Below are 26,684 nucleotides of genomic sequence, written 5' to 3'. Positions count from 1 at the left end.
ATGTGTCAGCTGGGTGGCTCATTATTTTAAGGAAAGATACTACCGCCAATCTTAGTCCTGAATAGGGAAGCAAATAATTTTTATCTGATCCTGATATTCTTAAAAGACAAAGTTATTCAAGTGCTAAATTATGCCACAATTGCACAACACTAGATTTTGCTTTGTTAGTCATACATTTCCCCCAAACATCATTAACAAACCTATGAAAAAGTCATAATCTATGATTAGCATCATCAGGTGTTTATAAAGTAAAACTCTACATTTAACATGAAGTTATGTACTACATACTAATGATGAAAGTCTTGACGATGTATCCTTGAAAGCATCATACTGGATTTCAGGAAAAGGTGAAAGTTGGTTGTATTTCCAAAATCAGAAATATAAAGAGGGGAAAAAGTAACATTCATAAAGTTATTAAAAATCCAGCAGTATTTTAAAAGCCCAAAATTATTAAACACAAAGGCTGTGACATTTGAATTAAAGAATATTCTTCCCCCTCATTCTTTCCTAGTATAGGTTATTGCTAAACTATACGTACAGCAAAAACTGCATGTTCTCTTTCAAAAACAGAATTTATAATCAGTAATGGTGAGATGATTCATCCCAGTACACTATAGCACAAAACACCCAAGGAAGCCTTTAAATGCAGGAATTAAGCATTCTGAAGTCAAAAGATGTTTTACTTTTTCTTATTGTGTCTGTCACCATCGTTTTCCATTATTTGAAACATGGCAAAAGCAAGGCATGGAGAGGCAATGAAGCAGGATCACATAACTAGTATAATAAAGCTTACAAAAAAACAAAACCAAAAAGCAAACAAGCAAAAAAACAATTGCGGCATCAAAAGAGGGAGAGTTCCCTTGTATCTGCTTGTGCACACACCTGAAAAACTTCCTTCCTCAAGAACTTTCTCCATGAAAAACAGTGAACAAAACTAGAAACTTGGCCAGAGTAAAGTGTGGATTACATACATTTATGACAAGACCAGAAAAACCACATTTCACGTAGGGTCTTTACAAAAATAATATGTGTAACACCACATTTCAAATCCAAGAAACTGAATTAAATAGTAACTAACTACTCAGATTTGTGGTTTCCTAACTTTATTTTTTAAGCATTCTAGCTCAGATTTTTTTAAGCAATCTGACCCAGAAGAGCAATGTACAAAACAATAAAACAATGCATAAAACAAAAGCAATAAACAAGTTCCTCAGGTAGTTTGGTAAAAATATCTTTCTTTGGCAACGTTTATACCCATTTAGGATTCTAGGGAACACTATTCAAGAACCTGATCTAAAGTAATGTTTTCCTAAGTGTGGACTGCAACTCATTAGTAGTTCATAAAATCAATTTATAGGTTCAACCAGCATTAAAAAAAAATAGAAGAGAAAATACTAGAGTTTATCATGTACAGTAAGAGTAAATATTATTTTGTGAAACTTGTTTCTATAATATATTTTATATACTTATATACATACAAACACACAGGCATATGTCTGCATATGTATACTGGATTATGGTGTAAAATGCATTCCTTTCATAGAGGTCGCAATTTTAAAAAGCTTAAAATACACTAGAAGATCAAATTATATAGTGTAGTTCTAATAAAGCATTAAAATAATAGTTCAGATAGAACAAAGGCCTTCCCTTCATGCCCAATGAGATGGTCATGTACAAAAGATATTGCAGGACCCTCCGAAAATATACTTCATAAGTATAAGGCTAAGTGGTATAATTTTACCACCAGTGTAAATTCAGTGAAAATGATATTGCAATAAATACTAAAAAGTGCTGGAGCAAAATATCTGCATTTGCATGCTTTTCTTATATTATCTTGAAAACAAAATATAAAGAGTGTTATTACATGTGTAAAAAAAAAATCTTGTTTATCCAGAATTTTCTAAAATGCCTAAGGGTGTGCATTTGGTGGTAAATGATGTGTAATGGTAAAATGTCACTGTGGTGAATAACATTTCACTGAAAATAAAGTTCCTTCTCTATGGAAGTTTCACTTAACGTCTTTTCTCAGTTAACAAAATATCTTTTTTGTTTTAAAAAAACCCCATGACCAAAACATGTATTTCTCAAGTCACACATTCTTGCATATAAACTATTCCATTCTCCCAACCAGATAAGTTCATTGACGGATCAGTAGCAGTCTTAGTTCTTCTCATCCTCTCTGTAACACCAATGGCCTTTTGCAAAAGCTTAAGATTTAACAAGTTGAACTGAAATTGACCTATTTTGATTTTCCTTTTCCAAAATACAATGCAGAGCTCATATAGTTTAATTATTAATTAATTATTTAAAATTAATTTTTAAAAATTTAAAAAAATAATTAATTACAAATTAATTAATTTGGCCATGCTACACCGCTTGTGGGATCTTAATTCCCCAACCAGGGATTGAACCCAGGCCCTGGCATTGGAAGAGCAGAGTCCTAACCACTGGACCGTCAGGGAATTCCCTCAGGTAGTTTTAAAAATTGCTGAATCTGGTAGAAAAAATCCATAACTTGGACACCCCACTTGCTACTAGAACAACTGAGTAAACAAAAAGAATCCTCCAATATGTGCCAGTTGGTATTTATGTTATTTAAAAACAAATGATTCATCAAAGGAGGGAGAACTGAAAATATTAAGGGCTCTAGCTAAATAAAATGTTTCCAAATTTGCTATTATAATCTATCCAAAAATGTTTTTTTTAACACTCAGAAAAAGTTACCTCAAACTTTTCATTTGGAAATTAAATTTTTAAAAAGTACAGAAAACAGGTTGTAGAAACAAAGTTCAGCAGGTGTTCATTTCTGTTAGAATGGACCTATTACTCACTCAGGCCCCCAGGACTCTGTGAGTCAACAGTGAACGCACAATACTAACACGGCACATTTCTCTGGGCTACACACCATGATGCCTTTCCTTTTGGGTGTACTGGCTCTGCTCCAATGTGTCCCCATTACGTCCTTTGATGGGTTCTTCCATGGAATTAAACAGTGTAGGAGTAAGTGACAAAACACAAATTGGAAGCATATTAAAATTAACTTCATTAAAATTATACTAAGGCAACTGATATATAAATAGGAACTGATTAAAAAAACAGTAAAAATCTCCACCAATTAAAACTGCAATGTATCTCTACCACTCTGATTCAAGATCACCTCATCTTCTAATTTTGGATCTCTTCCTTATAGTCTTCTTGTATTTCACTGTATAAAGCAGTGACCAAGCACTTTGTAAGATTTTTTTCTTTTTTAAGGTAGATGTCTTTTAAAGAAACAGATTGTTTCAGTTCTAGACTCAGGGCTTTGATTTAATCTTCCTTCCCCAAACCTACCATTCAGTCTTGAACTATCTTTGCTCTTTCTATTTTTATGGAGAATGTCTATAAGACTGTTACCATCTCCAGCCCAAATAGCTTCTGGCAGGACACCTTTCAAGAAAGCAGTACCTGAAAGTTAACTGGACAAAAGGAAAGATCAAAGTCCTAAGAATGTGGCATAAAACCATAAATACATCTGCCTCATATCCAGGTACCTATATCTAATGTTCATATATCAAATACAAGGTCCAAAAGTCTTAGACATTTTAATATACAGCTCATAAGTTAAAAAAAAAAAAAACTGGCAGAGAAAAACCAAAACCCCCCAAATAATATAGCAAATCCCAATAAAATTTAGGTCAGTGTTTTAAACCATCACAATTATTTTTACAGAGAACAAAAGTTGTCTACATATTTGTTCAGTTTAATGTAGACGGGAAAGTTACTTTAAAAAGCAAATAATCTGATGAAAACTTAGAACTCCCAATATTATCTAGTTAAGAGAAAAAAGAAAAAAACTCTTATCTCAATTACATTTCTTTTAAACTATGTTATTAGTGAGCATGTTTCATTTCAAATCAGACATTTCCAGAAAAGTCTAAATATTTTAAATGTGCTAAATGTACACTCACACACAGTAAAGTTCCAAAGTCTCCTCTACAGGGTAAAATTTTTTGTTAATCTTTAAGTTTGCATACTGATTTTTTAAATTAGGAGCTTTACTCTTTTTCCCATAACAGCAAATTTTCATAATTACCAAATGAAATAAAATACTGTGAGAGTTCTAGTTATATCTTAAATTTATTTAATGATATAATTTCCATGAAATGAAAATCAACCTCATTACTTTATAGACACCCTGGATAAACAATTCCTTATTTATTTAATTGCAGATTTCTTTTTTGTTTGTTTGCAGATGTTTTAAAGGCCCCTAAATTAGGTTGAACTTGGATGGTTTTACCATTAGGTTAAACTAATATATAATCAAGTTTTCCATACAAATTTACAAATAATCTGCTTGATAAAAACTGTGTGAAACTTCACACTATTAACATTACAATGAAAAGTAAAGGGAAAACTCTTTTACGTTTTTTTGAAAAGAGGAAAGATGGGATTATTTTCAAAGCCCTTAAAGGATCAACTTTTAAGCTTCTGTTGACTAACTCCCTGTGAGAATAAAAACAATATCTCCAGGGAGAAGCATGACAAGTTTTTCTTAAAGTATTTCTCGGCAAGATCAGCTTGGTGCTTTGTAACCACCTAGAGGGGTGGGAGGGAGATGTAAGAGGGAGGAGATAAGGGGATATATGTTTATGTATAGCTGATTCACTTTGGGTTTTTTTTTGTTTGTTTTGAGGTAAGCGGGCCTCTCACTGTTGTGGCCTCTCCCGTTGCAGAGCACAGGCTCCGGATGCGCAGGCTCAGCGGCCATGGCTCACAGGCTCAGCCGCTCCGCGGCATGTGGGATCTTCCTGGACTGGGGCACGAACCTGTGTCCCCTGCATCGGCAGGAGGACTCTCAACCGCTGCGCCACCAGGGAAGCCCTGATTCACTTTGTTATAAAGCAGAAACTAACACACCACTGTAAAGCAATTACACTCCAATAAAGATGTTAAAAAAAAGAAAACAAAAACAAACAAAAAAAAGTATTTCCCCTGCAAAATCATTCTTAAACTACTGATTAGATTTCTATAAAGGCTTTTTAATATTCTTATAAATCTAAATTTTTATAATTAACCAAAATACTTATGATTCAAGAATTAGTTTACTAACTTATTCTAAAAAGACAGTAGATTACATTCACCAATAAGAAATATAACCAGAGTAAAAGACTATTTAAGAATACAAACACATCAATAATTAGTATACCAGAACACACTCAGTTTAATATAGTGTATTTTTATACATTATACAAGATAGGAAGAAAACTAGACCTGGGGAGAATTAACAAATATAGACCTTCGCAAGAAAGATAATTTTACTGATGAAAAATCTAGATGTAAGTACATATACAATATTATCAATGTGTAAATTAAAAAAGCATTGCTCTAAGGTTTAAAGCACAATTCTTTAAGAAGAGACTCAGTTTCCTGGCACAATATGCAAGCCTTTGATGAGCGATTTCTCATTTATCTTGATTTACAATGATGTACGCTAAAAACCTGAGACAAACTACAAAATGTTAATCAAAATGTTGAAGCATGGTAATTTCTATAAGTATGATAAGACAGGCATTTTTAAAATCAGAAGCTCAATTTTCCCACTGAATAAAAACTATAATTAGTCACCCAAGCTCCAAAATAATAATTTTATTTAATAAATTGTCATTTTAAAAAATATGAAAGTAGAAAAAATCTGAAAGCTAGAACCATGCCGATGTTATTCTATAAAATTAACCTTATTATTTTGTGATGGTTTTCTAAAATCAAAGGTCCTTTTATAGAAAAAGTGAATATATATGTTAATAGATGAAAATATTCATGATTTTAGAACTGATTTACTTACAGCAATAATTTGAAAGCATCATTTTCCAATGAAATAGCTTTGCCAATATTTCTGTGTTTTAAAGAAAGGCAGGGGCTTCCCTGGTGGCGCAGTGGTTGAGAGTCCGCCTGCCGATGCAGGGGACACGGGTTCGTGCCCCGGTCTGGGAAGATCCCACATGCTGCGGAGCAGCTGGGCCCATGAGCCATGGCCGCTGAGCCTGCGCGTGCGGAGCCTGTGCTCCGCAACGGGAGAGGCCACAACAGTGAGAGGCCTGCATACCACAAAAAAAAAAAAAAAAGGCAAAGGGATAGCTTTGCTATGGGGGTGTAAACAACTTAAAATACCAACCCTGTGACTGCCAAGACTTCGAATGGACAACGCATCCTCAACTCCCTGATAAAAATAAAAACAAACATAGTAAAGGTGTGTGAGTGACCATGGCAAGTTGATGAGGAAAAGTATTAGAGGCAATTTTGTAGGTTATTACAAACCAGAGAAGGACGACGATGACTGGACCGGTGGGAATACCTGGCCCTTTCCAACTCATCCTGGGAAAGGAGAAAGTACATGGAGAGTTAATCACTCAGCTGAGGGCTGTTGGTCAGAACAGCTGAGCACAGCAGCACCTTCCCCACAGCAGGCGGTAGGGACAGCTCAGCCTCAAAAGCTGGGTTTGGGGCTGCCAGTCCCTCAGTTGGAAAGAAAGTAGAAATAATCTTGGCAGTGTTTTTATTTGAACAAGCGTGTGTGTGTATCTATCATGTATCTATCTATCTATCTATCTATCTATCTATCTATCTATCTATGGATGGCTGTTGGTCAGAACAGCTGAGCACAGCAGCACCTTCCCCACAGCAGGCGGTAGGGACAGCTCAGCCTCAAAAGCTGGGTTTGGGGCTGCCAGTCCCTCAGTTGGAAAGAAAGTAGAAATAATCTTGGCAGTGTTTTTATTTGAACAAGCGTGTGTGTGTATCTATCATGTATCTATCTATCTATCTATCTATCTATCTATCTATCTATCTATGGATAGATAGATATATCTGACCACTTGTAGAAGGTACTCTATATATGACCAAGGGAGTTCAATGTACCAAGATAAAAATAAGCAAGTATACTTAAACAGAAATTGAGGTCAGCATTAAAAGCAGACTGTGATCTATTTTTTCATTATGATGTTTACCCAAGGCAGGAAGAAATGTTTATTTTATTACAGATGTGGTTTAAGGTGACAATGTGTTGCTTTAAAAAGATTTGGGTTATAATTTTGTGCTCATCGCAAAAAAAGTTTTTTCTTTTTCTTTTACCACTCTAACTGGAAAAGAAGAGAACAACTAAATGAAATAGCCCCTGTGTGTTGTTAATATGAAAAACTACTTAAAATTAGAAGAAATCGAATAAATATTTCAGAATTGATAGTTACTCAAAGTTATGCCTTATGAAGATTGTTAAAAAAAAAAAAACCTCCAAACAGTTGACTAATTAAACGTAATTCTAAACTTTTCCATATTCAGCTATTAGCACTGGAGCATTAAGTACAGAGTTGTGAAATTAAATGACTAGTCCCTAGAACCTAATCAAGTGTAAGAAACTTCTGATCAGAATTTCAAAGTCCCAAGTGTTAAAGTAATTTGCATTGACTAAGAATCTACACAAAACTGTCCAGCTGAGTTCATAGCTAATCAACACTGCTTTTTCCAAAATGCATCAATCCTTCAACACCCCATGACAATACAGCACTATCATCATGCAGGCAGAGCAGACGGCTATGCCTGACCATTCATCTCAAATCCAGAAACAGTAATTCAACTGAAACACCACAATTTAATGTTTTATTTTGGTCATGATCTTTGAATACAAGTCCAAAAAACTCTTGGTTGTCATGTGCTGTGTACATTGATGCATTTGATCAAATCTGTTCAGAAGTCGGTTTATAAGCACCAGTATAATTCAATAATTCAATACCCAATATGGTATTCTGATCTTTAGGAATTCATCACCGATTCACATTTTTGTTATGTAATAGACACATGTAATCTGTAAGGAGCCAAGCAAGTTTCTTCCCTTTCTTTGATTATCAGGTGATATACCACAAAAGTTTGGGGAGCATGTGTGTTAGCCCAGCAGAGTAGGTACAGCTTATTAAGTGGTAACCAGTTCTAGGCTAGTTAGCTTGGTTAGTATAAAGAGCCTTGTGCTACACAGGCAAGTTAATTCTACATGCCCCCTCCCAGTATTATTTGGGGTACTAGGGTGACATACATGGTTTAATGCTCAATCTTTATTCTACCCTTTCTTTTCATTCCACCTACTACACAAGAGCACTCTAAAAAACCCACCTCTACACATGAAAAGATACTCAACATCATTAATTATTAGAGAAATGCAAATCAAAACTACAATGAGGTATCACCTCACACCAGTTAGAATGGGCATCATCAGAAAATCTACAAACAACAAATGCTGGAGAGCGTGTGGAGAAAAGGGAACCCTTTTGCACTATTGGTGCCAATGTAAATTGATACAGCCACTATGGAGAACAGTATGGAAGTTCCTTACAAAACTAAAAATAGAACTACCACATTACCCAGCAATCCCACTACTGGGGATATACCCTGAGAAAACCATAATTCAAAAGGACACATGTACTACAGTGTTCACTGCTACAGTATTTACAACAGCCAGGACATGGAAGCAACCTAAATGTCCATTGACAGATGAATGGATAAAGATGTGGTACATATGTACAATGGAATATTACTCAGCCATAAAAAGGAAAGAAACGGGGTCATTTGTAGAAATGTGGATGGACCTAGAGTCTGTCATGCAGAGTGAAATAAGCCAGAAAGAGAAAAACAAATATCGTACATTAATGCATATATATGGAATCTAGAAAAATCGTACAGATTCTACCATGTGTAAAATAGCTAGTGGGAACCTGCTGTATAGCACAGGGAGCTCAGCTTGGTGCTCTGTGATGACCTAGATGTGGGGTGGGGGGAAGGGGGAGAGGGAGGTCCAAGAGGGAGGGGATATAGGTATACATATAACTGATCCACTTAATTGTACAGCAGAAACTAACACAACATTGTAAAGTAATTTTACTCCAATAAAAAATTAATTAATTAAAAAGAAATTAAAAACCTGCCTCTAAAGAGCACAGCCCATTAAAGATGCAGCACAGATGAATTCATATTTATTCTTAATTATACCTATTATAAAAATAATCCTAAATAACAATATCTTATTAAGTATTGATATACCCCTAGATTTACACAGCTTTCTTTTTAGCCCCATTTGAAAAAAATGGCCTAAAAGGAGTTCAGAAGAACTACAGAATAAAATGTAAACCCATACAGGCTGGTTAATTTAAACTGAGAGAATACAGTTTATTCCATAGTCATAAACGACCCCTTAAACAACCACTATCCAACAGAACTTTCTGTGACAATGGAAATGCTCTACGTTTGTGCTGTCTAGTATGGTAGCCACTAGCCACATGTGGCTACTGAGCACTTGAACTGCTAGAAGTACAACTGAGGAGAGAAATTTTTTATTTTAATCAATTTAAATCCAAACCTAATTATCCACATATGGCTAGTGGCAACCATACAAACAGTAAGGGAAGCTCAAAGCAAATTCTTATTACACCAAAAAATACTCAAAGCACACATTTTACTAAGAGTCTGCCATGGAGCGCTACTCTTCTACAGAAAGGCAGGTATTCAGGTAGTCTTAAATTACTCCCTCTACCTGGAATACTTTTGCACAGTGGCAAATAGGAAGAAACAGAAGGAAACCCTTGTATAAAAGAAAAGACCCTAGCACCAACTCTAGAATTATTTTTAACAGCTAGAGGATTCTTAAAGATCATCTAGTCTGGGCTTCCCTGGTGGCGCAGTGATTGAGAGGCCGCCTGCTGATGCAGGGGACACGGGTTTGTGCCCCAGTCCAGGAAGATCCCACATGCCGCGGAGCGGCTGGGCCCGTGAGCCACGGCCGCTGGGCCTGCGTGTCCGGAGCCTGTGCTCCGCAATGGGAGAGGCCACAACAGTGAGAGGCCCGCGTACCAAAAAAAAAAAAAAAGATCATCTAGTCTGATCCCTTCATTTTACAGTACAAAAAACCCTGCAGCACAAAAAGATTAGGAATCAACAAAGTCAGAAAGCTGGGATCAGCATTCATATCTTCTAACTCACCAGACCATTGAACCTATACCGGCTAAATCCAGACTGATTACATAGAAAGAACATGAAGAAAATGGCAAGGTATCCCGGTTTTTACTCAGAGCTTTCTCCTCCTCTGGAATACAAAAAAAGAAAAAAAAAAAAAAGCTTCCTTTTGCGGTAGTATTGAAACTGCCAATTGGCTTTTCTTGAATTACTAGCATCAGAAAGCCAATAGAAAACATTTCAGCAAACTGTGTTCTTAGGTACCAATTACAAGGCAGAGTATCTCTCTCTTCCACGTCAGGAAAACAAAACATTTTCATTGTCCTGGGAGTCTCCTTATTAGTTTAAAGGATCCAAAGCTGAACGAACAGGACAATGCCTTTAAAGATGGATATTTATCGTTAAAGGTTTCTGGAAAATTATGTTTTGATACATTCAAGTGAAATTAATGGAAATAAAACTTTTTTTTTTTTTTTTTTTTTTTTTTTTTTGGGACGGGGGCCTCCTCCTGTTTTTGCCCTATATACCTCATTTTTTTTTTTTTTTTTTTTGCGGTACGCGGGCATCTCACTGTCTTGGTCTCTCCCGTTGCGGAGCACAGGCTCTGGACGCGCAGGCCCAGCGGCCGTGGCTCACAGGCCCAGTTGCTCTGCGGCACGTGGGACCCTCCTGGACCGGGGCACGAACCCGTGTCCCCTGCATCAGCAGGCGGACTCCCAACCACTGCGTCACCAGGGAAACCCCATATTTTGTTTTTAAAAGTTCACTTGGAGTGAGGATGAAGTGGTTTTATTAAAAAAAAAAAAAAAGCCCACAACCCTGTGAATACACCTGGCCATCTTCTCTGACAACAAATACTTAATCCAAGGCTGCAGCCATTCCCTCAGTTTTAAATTAGGAAACTTGAGAAACTGCATTTACTCTTTCAGGTCACCAACACGCCACTGCTTCAGACATCCAGTTTATAAACAGAAGCACTGGCTAACCTAAGACCAATTGGAAGCCCGGAGAGACATAGGCCCTTTTCTTCTTGGTCCTTCTACCTCCCGCTCCATTATTAGCACATGGGGCACCCTCTCATCCCTTAGAATTCTGTGTCTGTCACAACGAAGCAAGTTGTTTACTTCACCAATCCTTTATCACCTATCTATAAAATGGAAATAATGTACCCATCTTATAATGGGGAATGAACACATATATAAAAAGCATGAGCACAGTGTTGGCACACAGATATGCACTCAACAATAGCTTCATTCCTGAGCCTCACGCCCTTGGGTTCCCTATTCACATCTCAACAGCCTACCCCCAGATGAAAAAGTAATAAAATTAGGAGAAATTTTTAATATAGGAAGATTCTTCCTTCTAATAACTGACAATCCAATTGTTTGTATATACATTATTTCGTTATAAATTTATTAGTAATTTATATTTTATATTGTGACTATCACATGCCAACTTATACTATAAGCTCATAGACAGAAAGCAGCCAGAGAGACAAGGATAAGGTAAGAAGTGAGAGGAAAAATCAGTTTTAAAGCAGTAAAAGCAAGTGTCAGAAGGGGTTAGAGTGTTAATTATTCCCATCCGAAACTAAACCCCACCTTCCCTGCATGTCCAAATCCTACCTATTACTGAAGACTTGGGTTAGCTGCCACCTGCATTTTAAGCCTCTAACCCCCTTCCATGAAAATCTAGCATGTTCACTGCCTGACCTGCACACCTTTCACAGAGATAAAAAATATGTTTATCTTCATGGCCTTTAAACATAGAAATCAAATATTAAACTTCTAACTTAGACTTTTCTTCTTATTTAATGTTTTGGTCTGCCCTAAGACATTAAAATCTTAGGCAATTTGAGAACTATTATACATAATTAAAAGAAGAAATTAATATTTCCATTTTTGTAAGTAAAACCGATTTCTTATATTCGCACCAAACATTTTTAAGACATCATCAGCAATATTAAGCCAGTTACATGCAGAAGACACTCTAAATAAAAATAATTAAGCTAGCTTTAGTAACAAGAAAGGACAGGTTCCACTCCAAAATAACAAACACATACATGAGCATTCGCTTAATTTTAAGCAACCAAACATCTTTTTTCTCTCTTTTCTAAAATATCACAATGAGAAGTATGATAAAGTTTTAAATGTGTAGGTCAATACAGTCATAAATATTTTCATTCTGGTTATACCTTAGAATGCTATTCTAAAAGGGATTTGTTTATGAAAGTCGCTTGTTCAGCAACAATTAGATAGTGGTTCTTAACCTCTTAGGATCACAGACTCCTCTGAGAATCTGATGATAAAAATGCCTGTGGGCATTTCACATGAAAACATACATATACTCAAATCCTTGCCTGAGATTTTAAGGCTTCATGCCCCATCCCCCATGCCTATTCACATACCAAGCTAACACCCCCTGCAATAGGAGGCAGCTGGGAGACTTATCAACACTGAAAAAAGTTCAAATTTAAGAATGACTCACAGTAACTAATACTCTACTGGTTGCAGTTTGTTCTTGTAGCTAACAAATTTGGGAGTGATGGTAAAACAGAAAAAGTAATTTTCAGAGGAGATGAAAGAATGACTTGGGTCATCCCTCAATGAAAACCCTGCTGACTTAGTTTTTTTAAAAAAAGAGAGAAAGGAAGAAGGGAACAGGGAAGGAGAGGCGGGGTGGAGGGCAGTGGAAGGAATGAGAGAGGTAGAGGGACAAATCTGAGGGACAGAAGAACAAACCCATAGAAAGAAAACACATTCATCTACTCAATCTTTCTTGGTCAGGAGCATTCATGAGATGAGTGTGAGGCTGTAACTACAACAGAAATGGCTGGACTCCAAGCACACACTTGGTCCACTACAGGCAGAAGAGACACTCTCTGACCTTTAGGTTCAAACATAACAAACACTCCTACTTGGCAAACGATTAGTCAATGTTTTACTTTGAGACTGCATATTTCAGCAACTGATCACAACATGCAGGGCAGGCAATCCTGGCCTACCAGCCACTTCTGAATCTGTCCCCATTTCCGATCAAAGGAATGATAAGAGTGCTACAAATGCAAAAGTTTCATAAACTAAAGCATCCAACATACTGCATTCTATGAAAAGTCTTAAATTAATCACATACATTTGCTCTGAACAGCAATGATTGTTAATTCAAAGTTGTTACACATTCAAAATACAGAACATACTAAGCTAAATATGCTCAATAATAGAGATATATGGTCCTTTGTAGTTTAGAGAACTATAAATAAAACTTATACTTAATAACGGTATCCTTATAATTTTAGGAGTATAAAAGACAATACATTGTCACATTTTCATTTCAAGCCAAGAATTGCATTCATATTTGAAGCTATGAGGTTAAAAAATTTAGCAATATATTAACTGCTTTTGGTTTTGTTTTTGAGCTGTGACAATATGGACTCTATGCACATCTCTTTAACACATTAACAGAAGATCCACCACCAACCTCAAAATAAAGTGTTTAATACTGCCCTGCAGGTTTTACACCCCACTTCGTACTAATACAACATCAGAAATATTTTTTATGGGAATTTTCGGAGCTAGGTCAATGTCAGAAGGAAAGAGTAAAAAAGAGTATTTGTTTCATTTTAAAGCAACCCAATTTCTATATGCCTACTTAGAAAAAAATTTTTTTTGCTTTTCTTTCCAATAATTAAAACATATTGAAATGTATTAACTACAGAAAAGCATACGAACATAAAACCAATCATAATTCCACCATAGATAAACCAAAGTACGGGTAGTAATCACGTCTTTCCAGTAGTTTTTGACCTATATACAGATACTAGTTTTTGTAACACAAAACTGGAGTTCCACCCGTCTTACAGTTGTGCTTTTTTTTTTCGTTTTCTTAGATGAATATTTTCTTCTATTATTAAATATGCTTACAAACTGTAAGGTTGTATGATTTCAGTTTTACTATGCAGACATCATAACATAATTAATCAAAATTCTAGGACATTTAGGACCACAGGAAATAACTTTGTCATCGCTAAGCCTACTTTAGCTGTTACAAGCACTTATTACACAATAATAACTTATAATGAGTAAGAGCTATATATGTGTTTGCTGTTATGATTTAAAACAAATATTGCATTTAACTTGCTGACATAAATGGCTTGTTAAAATATATACATCAGGTTACTCTATTCCCAGTGTTTCAGAAGAAACCAGTTTTACTTCAGACGGAAACTAGCCAAGTATTGATATTTTTGAGACCAACACTAAATCAGGGTTATCCACCCAAATTACCTCTTTTTGTTGCCGTTCCAATTCTCTCATGCGGATATCTCTTGCTTCTGCTCGGGCAGCCCGTTTTGCTGCCAGTCTTGCCTCTGCCTGAAAAGTAATGTAAAGATTCAGCTTTATTTAAAAACCACCACCACCAGCACCACACCTGTACATCAGCTTGGAGGACAAGGAGCCAATGGGACATTACTTCCCAAAGAGGGTGGGGGGCAAGATGTCGTCCACCAGCAGCCTGACTGACTTCTTCCATCAACATCCCGTCCGTACTCACTTCTTTTCCTAGTCCCAGAGTCTCTCCTGAAATCTGGGCCTTTACCGTCAACTGCTTGCCTTGATCACACATTCAAAACATTTCACACAATTCATTATATGTTTCTATGCACTTGCTTTTTCCAGAATTTTCTTCCCCATCAATTCAATCATACAGATTAGAAACTGCAGGGCGAGCCTCTATTTCACTTCGGACCTTGCCAGTATTCCCTCTCCAGGTCCTGTCAATTCCGGACCACTGAGTTTCTCTCCAACCCATCTCAGGTTTCTTTATGCTCACTGTTCCTGCTTGTTTCAGGAACTCTTCCTCTCTCTCTCTTTCCATTGAGATATAATTCACACACCATCAAATCCACAACTTAAAAACATACAATTCAGCGGGTTTTCAAGTACATTCACAAAGTTGCACAATTATCACTACTATCTAATTCCAGGATACTTTCATCACCCCAAAAGGAAAACCTGTACCCATCAGTCGTCACTCCCCGTTACCCAAACCCAGACCCCAGCAACCACTAATCTACTTTCTGTCTCTATGAATCTGCCTCTTCTGGACATAGCATATAAATGAAATCATACAATAGGAACTCTTTATCTCTTGTTTGGATACTGCAACAGTCTCCAAATCCATCTACCCAACTCCAGATTCTGCCCTTCAATTCATCCTCTATGTGGTTACATGATTGCCAGTCTGCCTTTGTTTCTGATCATGTCAATCATTCTGCTGTGTAAAATACTCCAGTGGCTCCCCATTACTCATGGTTAAAGCAAAAATTCCATAGACTAGCACAAAGAGAAGACAGGAGACGAAAAGCAAAAGCAGAGATTAAGGTTTCTCCCAGTCATCTCTCCACCTTATTTCCCATTACGTGCCCCACCTGTGCCAGCCACATCCACCTCCCTCCACTCCTGGACTCTATCTACTGTGCTGGGAGGTTAAGCCTCTCTTCACAGACTGCTGGCAGGAGGTATTCTCCCTTCTCTCTTCTTCAGCTACCGTGCTACCTTCTATGAAGGGTTCCCCCAGTCCCTCTTTCACAGAGTAATACCCTATGGACATGTGCCTACTGTGGCTTATTACACTGTATTAAATGTACTACATGGTATTATATGGTATTAAAATCACACACTTCTGTCACCCCACAAATGTCATGCCTCAGTGCCTGCTAAACAAACGAGAGATTTTCAGGTCATGGGCCAAAGTATCGAGGAAATGAGCCAACGAAACAGCTTGATGTGCCACATGAAACAAAAAAATCTTCTCTCTGGTTTCTCTTACGGTGGTTTCCTCAGTTCTTGGCCACATCCCAACTCTGATTCAGATCCCCTCTCTTCTGATAATGACAGTAGCTGCTGCTTCTCATGCTATTATATTTGTGCCTAAGTCTCACACTAGGAAGAGACTCAGCCAATGTTTAAAGTGGTCTACTGTGTGTAAGCAATTACACTGAGCACTGAAAATACAGAGTTAAGACATGCCACCTCTGCCCTGAAGACGTTCACAAACTTGCCAAGGGAGACAAACACAATGTTTAAAGGGAAGGAAGCATGCAGGGAGGAGCAATTAGTTTTGCCTGGCAAGGTCACAGCAGGCTTCTAAGAAGAGGAGACAGTTTAATGGTTACTACTTTTTCAACTACCCCAATTTTGGCGATTTCCTAGTCTGTTTAACTGACCTTTAAGTAGCAAAAACGCTGCAAAGTGAACGGCAATCTGCCAACCGAAAGCTCTCACACTGTCATCACCAGAGCAATTAGTGTTCTCACATGAATTTTACATTGGCCTCTATCATTAAAAACCCTACATTCCCCACCTTCTTTACCCCTCTATGAATGGTCACCATTTTCTTACCAGAGTTTGTATTTTATAGAGAAAGACTTCAAGGCTAAGTTATGCTTCAGAAGATAACAAATATGCTTTAAAATTACAAAGTATCATTTTTCTGGGAAATATTTTCAAATCTCTCTTTTTAATTTAAGAAAGCCACAGCAATGTGTAGGAATTTTCACTTACACTTATATTATATTATATTATATTATATTATATTATATTATATTAGCTTTGCACTTGTAGCTTCCCTTAGAAATTTACTGAGAATGCCAATTTCATCCTCCTGAGATCTGTGGCCAATTCTGCACAATCTATTCTAAAACAGGACTTCTCTCACCAAACCTAAATTATAGGTAATTGAAATCTATTCTCTACAACTTCTTGCACAACAAAAGGACCTACTGTATAGCACAAGGAACTCTACTCAATATTCTGTAATAACCTATATGGGAAAAGAATCTGAAAAAGAATGGATATATGTATAATATATGTATAACTGAATCACTTAGCTGTATACCTGAAACTAACACAACACTGTAAATCAACTATTTAAAAAATTAAATTTAAAAATTAAAAAAAAAAGGAAGGGACCTAACTGCTGTGTAACAGAAAGAACATGGGCTTCAGAGCCAGAAAAACATCCTTCTCTTTGTTACTTAGCCAACTTTATGCAAAACTCAGATATTACCTCCCTTGGAGTTGGTATTAAATAAGGCAAGCTTTAAAAAGGTAAAGAGGATTTAAAATTACTTTATCTGTTTTATTTCTGTACATTGCTTCCACGTGCCTGACAGGAGTAGCAAGGAGCTAACGGTGATTCCAATCTGGTAAGACAAGACGTGTACTCTATTCTTATACTGACATATTTTGAAATAGTCAAATTATAGGTACACAAAGCATACTTCTAAGTACCAACACTAGCACTTTCCCCTCAGAATACTATTGCATAAAAGAGCTACTGCAAATTCGTTTTAACCCACCCTGACAGATATAAAATAAAAAAGATAAAAAACTAAAGGACCACGAGGATTTAACTGAGTTCAAAACAAAGTTGGCTAAAAAAAAATAAACATAGAATCACCACTTGATCCAATAATTCCACTTCTGGGTACATACAACAAAGAATTGAAAGTAGAGACCCAAACAGGTATTTGTACACCAATGGTTATAGCAGCATTATCCATAATAGCCAAAAGGTGGAAACAACCCAAATGTCCATCAGCAGATGAATGGATAAACAAAATGTGTTATGTACATACAATGGAATATTATGTAGCCTTTAAAAGGCTACATGATAGTAATAATTTAATAGTAAATTTTGACACAGGCTACAACATGGATGAATTCTGAAGACGTTTTTTTTAAATTAAATTTTATTGGAGGACTTCCCTGGTGGCGCAGTGGTTAAGAATCTGCCTGCCAATACAGGGGACACAGATTCGAGCACTGGTCCAGGAAGATCCCACATGCCACGGAGCAACTAAGCCTGTGCACCACAACTCCTAAGCCTGGGCTCTAGAGCTTGCGAGCCACAACTACTGAGCCTGCATGCCACAACTACTGAAGCCCGCACGCCTAGAGCCCGTGCTCAGCCACAAGAGAAGCCCACTGCAATGAGAAGCCGGTGCACCACAATGAAGAGTAGCCCCCGCTCGCCACAACTAGAGAAAGCCCGTGCACAGCAATGAAGACCCAACGCAGCCATAAACAAACAAACAAATAAATAAAATATATGAGGAAGTTGAGTCTTAAAAAAAAAGTTTTACTGGAGTATAGTTGTTTTACAATGTTGTTGAAGACACTATTAAGTGAAATAAGCCAGACACAAAAGGACAAATATTAAATGATTCTGCTTATCTCAAGGATCTAAAGTAGTCAAATACCATGGAGACAGAAAGTAGAACAGTGGTTTCCAGGGGCTGGTGGGGACAAGGGAATGGGGAGTTATTATTTAATGGGTACAGAGTTTCAGTAAGGATGATGAAAAAGTTCTGAAGATGGATAGTTGTGATGACTGCACAGCAATCTAAATGTACTTAGTGCCACTGAACTGTATACTTAAAGATGATTAAAATGATAAATTCTATGTTATGTTTATTTTACCTCAAAAAAAATGGTTAGTTAACTTAAAAGTTAGCATAAGACATGAATGAAATCAGAAGTATTCAGGAGCCTAAATCATTTAAGTATTTGTATGGTCTTTAGGCTGACATGACCCAAACTTTTAAATCAAGTTAACAGGAAAATTCAGGAACTGGAAATTCAGGTTCAGAAGTTACCTGTGAAATCCAGTAAGTACTGGACCAGGTTTCTAAACATTATTCTGATCATTATGCTTTCAAATATTAGGCACATAAAAGCTGATTAAAGGAAATATGTAATTGGATAGGTATAGGAATTTATTCTTCCTAGAGCAGTGAAAATGAAAACACAAAAAAATAAAGATATGTTTGGATAGAAATAAATCTATTTCTCACTAAATGCTTGGGGCAAGTGGAAAAACAAAATGACAGCAAAAACCATGGGCCTTGATCACTCATGGAATAAACGCTTTAGATTGTGTTAAATCATAAACCTTCTAAATTCGTTGAATGTTCACTTTATCACTCAACTAATAACTAGGAACCATACAATGGAAAAGATGAGGACTAAACATGTACTATGGTTTGAGTGCTTCTACATTAGGGACTTTTCCTCTAACATCAGAATTTTGTATTATGTTGTTTGGGGATGTAAAAAAAGAAAAATACATGAGATGCAATAAAAAGACAAATACGGCTGACTCTTGAACAACATGGGTTTGAACTGTATGGGTCCACTTACACACGGATGTTTTTCAATAGTAAATACTACAGAACTACATTATCCACAGATCAGAGGAACCCCAGATATGAAGGGCCAACTGTAAGTTACAGGGGGATTTTTGACTGCAGGGAGGGTCGGCATCCCTAACCTCCTCATTGTTCAAGGGTCAACGGTAACTCCATTTTAGAATGGGCAAAGGATTTGAATAGACATTTCTCTATAGAAGATATACAAGTAGCCAATTAGCGCACAAAAAGATGCTCAACATCATTGGTCATTAGGGAAATGCAAATCAAAACCACACTGAGATACCATTTCACACCCACGAAGATGGCTATAACAAAAAAATTTTTTAATGGAAAATAAATAGCATTGGCAAGGATGTGGAGAAGTCAGAACACATTGCTGGTGGAGATGTTAAACGGTGTAGCTGCTACTGAAAATGGTTTAGCAGTTCCTCAAAACATTAAACATAGACCATAAGACCTGGCATCCACCTCTAGATATGTACCTAAGGGAAACACACATGTGTTCACACAAAAACTTGTACATTAAGTATTCATAGCAGTATTATTCATAATAGCCCCCCAAATGGAAACAACCCAGATATTCATCAACTGATGAATGGATAAACAAAATGTGGTATCATCCATAGAATGGAATATTATTCAGACATAAAAAGGAATGAAGTACTGATATAGGTTACAACATGGATGAACCCTAAGAACATTATGCTAAGTGAAAGAAGCCAGACACAAAAGTTCACATATTGTATAATTCCACTTATATGATATGTCCAGAATAGGAAAATCCAAAGACAGAATGTAGATTACTGATTGCCAGGGGCTGGAGTAAGGGGGAGATGGAGAGTGACTGCTAATTGGTATGGGGTTTCTTTCTGTGCTGATGAGATGTCTCTAATTTGTAATTAGGAAGTGGCAGTGGTTGTGCATCCTTCTGAATACACTAAACACCACTAAAAACTGCATACTTTAAAATGGTGAATTTTACAGTATGTGAATTATATCTCAATTAAAAATTTTTAAATAAATGAGACACAGTGAATAAAAAATATAACGCTAAATTAAATAAATAGTAAAATATGTAAAACTCCAACACATAAAACTCAGTATATAAAATGGGAGAAAGGGAATCTTATGATCGAGTAAGCCTGGAAAATGCCAGGTTAAATTTTTAAAAATCTTTAATAATATACATTATGAATTGCCAAGAAAAAGGTAAAATAAAAAAGCATTTCTCAGACTTACCTAACCACATTACTAAATAAGCCCTAAGTAATTCTTCAAGGATTATGCTCCAAGGAACACATGTGGGAAATAATGATTAAGCTCTGGCAATATATCAGGACCCAATTCAAACTGTACTAATTCTGTTGGGGGGGGGGCCTTACCCTTGCTCTCAATATTTATAAAATTAAACAATGTTTTGAGAATGATCTTCATAGAATCAAAACTCAAACTTTCAAGATGACAGAAAAGATGAGACCTCATTAATATTACTACCATCATTTGAACACTTAGCAAAGCTAGGTGTTTATTTTCCTTTAATCCACAAAGTAACACCTTGAGGTACAGAAGGATTAAGTAATTTGCCTAATATCTCCTGGCCAGCAAGTATTGGAACTGAGATCCACATCCTTAGAATCTGACTCCAGTTAATGCTCTTAACTATGTTGCCACAACTTATATCTTTATACCCCAAGTGTAAGAACATATCCTTAGGCAAATAATAAAAGTTTACTTTGGATGAATTAACCTGTGATTTTTCAATTTAGCATAGATTCTCTCTTTTCTGTGAAACTGTACCATTCTGGTTCCCTTTTTTCTTTGACCATGACTTTACCCCAAATGTAGTTAATCTTCTCCTTTTGCTCTACACAGCCTTTCCTCTCATCTGTTTACTCCACATTTTCAACTATCAGCCAACGAGAATGATTCAAATCTAGCATCTCAAGCTCTGACCAGAATCAAAGCCTACATTTCTAACTGTCTAGTGGATCTCTTGTCATACACTAAGAGTGAATAAAAGCAACCTCATCTTCCCTCAGTGAATACGCTTTTGCTTCCCTATTTTTCAGTCTCCAGAAATGGAACCCTTGTTGAAAACTCAGTCTCAGGGACTCCTACTTCCTAACTAAACCTTCTTTACAATATCCCTTAAATGCAACCTTTAATATCCATTCCTACAGACTCCCCCTCTTCCAAGCAGGCCCTTATACTTTCACCTAGGATACTTTATTTCCTAATTCTAACTTCACTTTCTCCATTCCAACTCTCCTCCTATCCGTGTTATTTCCACATTACACACTGTTAAATTAATCTGCACCAAGGAACAGGTGGTTGATTAGCCATAATATACTTTATGATGCCCAATACCCAAAAGCATCCTTACACTTTCAGAATTTTAAATTTAGATTCTGTTACTGCTTAGGTCAAATAAACACTGAACAGGCTAAAATAAACCAAATCAGCCCAAATCAGTTTCCAAATCAGAAACTCAGCTAAGGCCAATCCTATTATAACTATCTGTCCTGTGGGTCCACAAGTAAAGCAGGATCTATCCTATCCACTGGACAGTGCCCTCTGTTTCCTTGGAATATAACCCACATGTCAAATTTCATTTGGAACTATTCTGGGGGGGCTGAATATTCTGGGGGGAAACAAAGTTAATCCACTTAAAAAAAAATAGTTTGAATCCATCATCCTAAGAGTCAAAGGCAAGAGAGTTCATTATAAAGTTACATGGCAATATAAATATAAAATGTATGTATATACACATAAAACACAAATGTAAAGTTATATAAAATATACATATAAAACATATATGGACATGTCCATATATAAAGAGACACACACCCTCTGTGCTATGATGTGAACTCCACCCTCCCTAGGGACCTTGACTCAACTATCTGATCTCTCTCCTCTGTCTACACTCTCTTCCTCTACTGGTTTGTTCTTCTCATCATAAGTAGGTTCAAAGTCTCTCTTACCTTTAAACAAACAAACAAACAAACAGTCCCATCCTGGTTCAGTTCTGCCTCGTCTTCTCTTTACAGCCAACTTTTTCTAGCACCTCCCTCCTCACTCCCCACTCCCTTCAAATGACTGCTTTCTGGCTTCTGCCCAAATCATTTCAGTGAAATTGCTCATACCAAAATCACTTATGACCTCTGACTACCAAACCCAATAGAATTTTTCTCTTCTTATCTCACTTGTCCTTTCTGGCTTCCCATATCACTGCCACGCAACTTCTTCTGAAAACTCTCCTCTCTTGGCTTTCTGCAATACTAGTCTCTCCTGGTTTTCCTCTTGACTCTCTGACCTCTCTTCCTCAGAATCCTTCATGGGCTCATTTTTCTCTGCTAGCTCCTTAAACTTTAATATAGCCAAAGCTTCCAGGCTTCATCTCACTCTCTTCACTCTATGTTCCCTCCCTGGGTGATACTGAGAGTCTGCAAAGCTTTGTGTCCAACCCAGACTTTTCTGTCACAGTCCTGATCCAACTGGCTATTAAACACTGGGGCTGTCCCACTGGAACCTCGGATTTGCTATATCACAAATGGAATTTATAATCTTTCCCTTAAAGTTCCTCTTCCTCTTTATGTCCCCATCAGCTGTCCCATTACCCAGAACTGAAATGAAGGATCCCCATAAGGCTCCTTCCTCCCTCGTTTATATCCCCCCGTCCATACCCTGTCACTAAATCTCAGCTATAGTTCTCATCAAGATTCTCTCTCTCTACTATTTCTTCAGTCCAAACTTCCCTCTCCATTCCCACTATCACTGCCTTAATTCAGGCTCTCATCAACTGTCACCAAGATGACAACAAAGCTTCCTAACTAGTTTTCTCCTTACCACTCTTTACATGGTGGCTAAATCTGAAGAAGGTTTTACCCTTCAAGGGCTCCCCCACAGATGCCGAAATCACACATGAACTCCTTAGCACACAAATCCCTTCCTGATCAGCCCCTCTGGTCTCTCCAGCATCATCTCCCATTCCCCCCACCATCTCTCCAGCCAAACTGAGCTGTTATTCTAGAAGCTTCCCACATGTTCTAGTTGTTTCACACCCCTGTGCCTGAGAACACTTAGAAAGTGACACACACAAACCCATAAAACAATACTGTTTATAGTGATATGTATTAGAACCTTTAGAACAGGAACAGGAAGGACACCTCATGATTTTATTATAGTGGTTCCCTGTTGGGGTGGGGGAAGGGGAAATAGGCCTGGGGGTAAAATAAAGGGCCCTAAACTTGGTTTATAATGTCTTCTCCCTTCCTTCTGATCTTTATAAGAAAAGGTCTGCAGTAACTGTCCCAAAATGTTAGCATCATTTAATGTAGACTCATGGGTACTGACATTATTATCAAAACCTTTCTGCATTTAACATTTTTCAAAAAGAATAGAACATAACACACACTCAAATGCCTTTAAAGGAAGGGAAACCTCTAGCTTTTAAACTTTTGTCCTGCTGTGATCATGTGACAGTTTTAAAGGGAGGCAAATTAAAATTTCATGATTTGACAGAAATGCACTGAACTGAGCCAAACATGGAATTGCCAGCCTGCATGTATATCCATAATATAAAATCCATGCAACTGGCATAAGAAAGAAAAATAAGGTATAATTTGGACCTTTACAGACCACACTTTAATATCAAGAAATCTGAAATACAAAATTCTAGAAAGTGAAACATTCAAGGCAAATGACTAATTCAGGTAGCTAAAGACTCAAGAGTTTACTGTGTTTAATTTTGTTTATTCTTCTGTGACATTCATGCCAAAAGAACACTGGAAGACAAATTAAGAGACATAATATTTATTGTGTTGCTATGGTTTCCAAATTAACAAATAAAAATCATTACTCAATTTCCTAGCAACTTCCCTTTAGTAGAAAATCTTAGGTACCATTTTTCTTAATTAGATTTTTTTTAACGATTATTCTTTTTTTTTTTTTTAAAGAGGTGCATTTCTTTTTTTTTAATTAATTAATTTTTTTTTTTTTTTTTAAAGAGGAGCATTTCTTTTTTTTTAATTAATTAATTTTTTTTTTTTTTTTTAAAGAGGAGCATTTCTTTTTTTTTAATTAATTAATTTTTTTTTTTTTTTTGCAGTACGCGGGCCTCTCACTGTTGTGGCCTCTCCCGTTGCGGAGCACAGGCTCCGGATGTGCAGGCTCAGTGGCCATGGCTCACGGGCCCAGCCGCTCCGCGGCATGTGGGATCTTCCCAGACCAGGGCTCGAACCCAAGTCCCCTGCATTGGCAGGGGGATTCTTAACCACTGCACCACCAGGGAAATCCCTTTAATTAGATCTTACAATATAATTGTGTTTAACCATTTTTTTAAAGCTTTTGGTAGTTGAAAACCAACTATATAAATTTTTCTGAGCATAAACACCAATATGTATTAGATAAAATCTAGGGATTTTAACCCATTTTCTTCTGATGTCAAACAACTATATCTTCCTTTTATTTAGAAAACTTCTGACAGCAAAATATTCTTTTGGAATGAGAGAAGGAATTTAATATTACAGACTTTATTACTGAGGTTTGACTACAATCTAGTAAATAGATAGCACAGGAAGACTAAAACTCTGGCTCAGCAATGACGCATCTAACCGAAGGGGAAATGTGACCCACAGTTGTGGTAGAGATACTCTGTGTGTGTGCTGGGGGTGGCGGTGGGGTTGCTAGTAGCGTCCTTACATTTAGGATAAGGGTACTGCGCTGTCTGAATTTTTTCTCCAAATACCTGTAACTCATGGGAATGGTGAAGATTGTGACAATGAACTTTATACCAAATATTTTTTAGTCACGCTGACACAAAACTAAGTAATAGGGCTCAATAATCCTCCCTTAATTCTGGTTAGAGGGATAAATCAAGGAGCAGTGAGATACAGAGAGTAACGCTGGCCATCACAGAGCCCTGGATTTGCGGGGGCGGGAGGGAGTGCCCAACCACATTGCCTACCCTCCTTTGCCTCAGTTCCAGTGGGTTTTTGGGGAAAAAACAGAGAGGTCTGCACTTGACAGGAATTGGCTGCATTCATGTACTAATGCCACTGGAAAGATTCCTAAATGACTAAAAACGACAACTTAGGTCTGCTCTTTCAAAGAATTTGTCTACTAAAAACAGTAAGTACAAAGGGGGAGAATTTTTAAAGAAAGCTTTTAACTGGACAGAAATGGAAAGAAAAACATTCATTTTTCATAACCCTGAAAAATTAACTCCTATTTCATAATCTTTTATAAATTTTTGTGTACCACCATTGAGTGTATTAAAGGCATTTGAAAGGTATTTTAAATAAGAGTAATTCTGCCTCCTGTGCAGTTAATTTTTCAGACAAATCCAATTTGCAAAGAACAACCTGAACCAAACACAAAAGGGTGATCAAGAAAGTGCCAAAATTAAGAAAGACTTAAGACATGACCTTGAAATCACAGAGTTCTTTAGGGCTCAGCCTGAGGAGTGATTATCCTCAACTCTACACCTTCTCCCTAGACAATCTCATCCACAACTCATGATTTCAATTACTCCCTACACGTGCACAAGTCTCACACGTGTATGTACAGCCCAGACTTCTCCTTTGACCTCTTGATCCAAATCCAGACTTCTCCTTTGACCTCTTGATCCAAATGCCCAAACTGCTTCTTCAAAATCTCCACTCAGATGCCTCACAGGCACGTTAAATACCACACGTCCTAACATAAATTCATGGTCTTCCCTCTCCAAACCTCCTCCTCGCACTAACGTTGCCTACCACCCCGAGGATGCACAACCCCGAACCTCCCCTCTCTGCCACCTAAGCACTGCCACTCGCTGAGCACCTCTTCCTACCTCTGCACTCCAACCGCCTCTCCCCATCCCTACTGTCATCACTCTAGGCCAGGCCACCAATGCCTCTGCAAGTCTCATGACTCATCTCTCCGCATCCACTAACGTCTCCTTGTGATATCATCTCCAACCCACAGGAAAGTCATCCTCTGAAGGCACAAATCTGTTCACGTCATACCCCTACACAAAACCCTTCAATGTTTTTTCCTTTGCTCTTAGGACACAGACCAAAATCTTATATCAGGGTTCTCACCCTCAGCCCTACTGACATTTGCTGTGGGGACTGTCCTGTGCACTGTAGCATTTTTAGCAACATCCCTGGCCTCTCCCCACACATGCCACTAGCGCGCCCCTCCCCCTGTTGTGACACGCAAAATTATCTTCATACACTGCCAACTGCCCTCAGCTAGACAAAATCACTCTCAGTTGAGAACCACCGGCCTGTGTGACCTGGCTCCTGCCTACCTCTCTGGCTACTCTCCTCCTTGCTGTACGTGTCAGAGTTAACAGTGATATCACGGGAGGCAAATATTAAGAGTGTAGGAGCCAAAGTGCACATTTCAGCCCAACCCTTTTCTAGCTATGTGGCCTTGCGCAAGTTACCTCACTTCTCCATGCCTTGGATTCATCATGGATAAAATGAGAATAGTAGACCACCCCATAGAG

At 37.4% G+C, this 26,684-nt stretch overlaps 1 protein-coding gene across 1 annotated transcript in view; it reads right to left on the bottom strand.

Moving 5' to 3' along the window:
- The window catches only part of LRRFIP2 (LRR binding FLII interacting protein 2), a 109,741-nt gene that overhangs the window by 56,420 nt on the left and 26,637 nt on the right, over positions 1–26,684 (bottom strand). The window contains exons 3-7 of the mRNA XM_024756322.1: positions 14,259–14,345; positions 12,980–13,030; positions 6,298–6,354; positions 6,155–6,199; positions 289–330 (exon numbers count right to left, since the gene is read on the bottom strand). Of these exons, the coding sequence (XP_024612090.1) occupies positions 289–330; positions 6,155–6,199; positions 6,298–6,354; positions 12,980–13,030; positions 14,259–14,345 (282 nt within the window). The remainder of the gene's footprint in view (positions 1–288; positions 331–6,154; positions 6,200–6,297; positions 6,355–12,979; positions 13,031–14,258; positions 14,346–26,684) is intronic.

The sequence above is a fragment of the Neophocaena asiaeorientalis genome, unplaced genomic scaffold, assembly GCF_003031525.2.
Source record: "Neophocaena asiaeorientalis asiaeorientalis breed wild unplaced genomic scaffold, Neophocaena_asiaeorientalis_V1.1 scaffold265, whole genome shotgun sequence".
Taxonomy (NCBI): Eukaryota; Metazoa; Chordata; class Mammalia; order Artiodactyla; family Phocoenidae; genus Neophocaena; species Neophocaena asiaeorientalis.
Note: the sequence above shows the minus strand (reverse complement) of the source record. Positions and strands in the feature narration are given on the sequence as shown.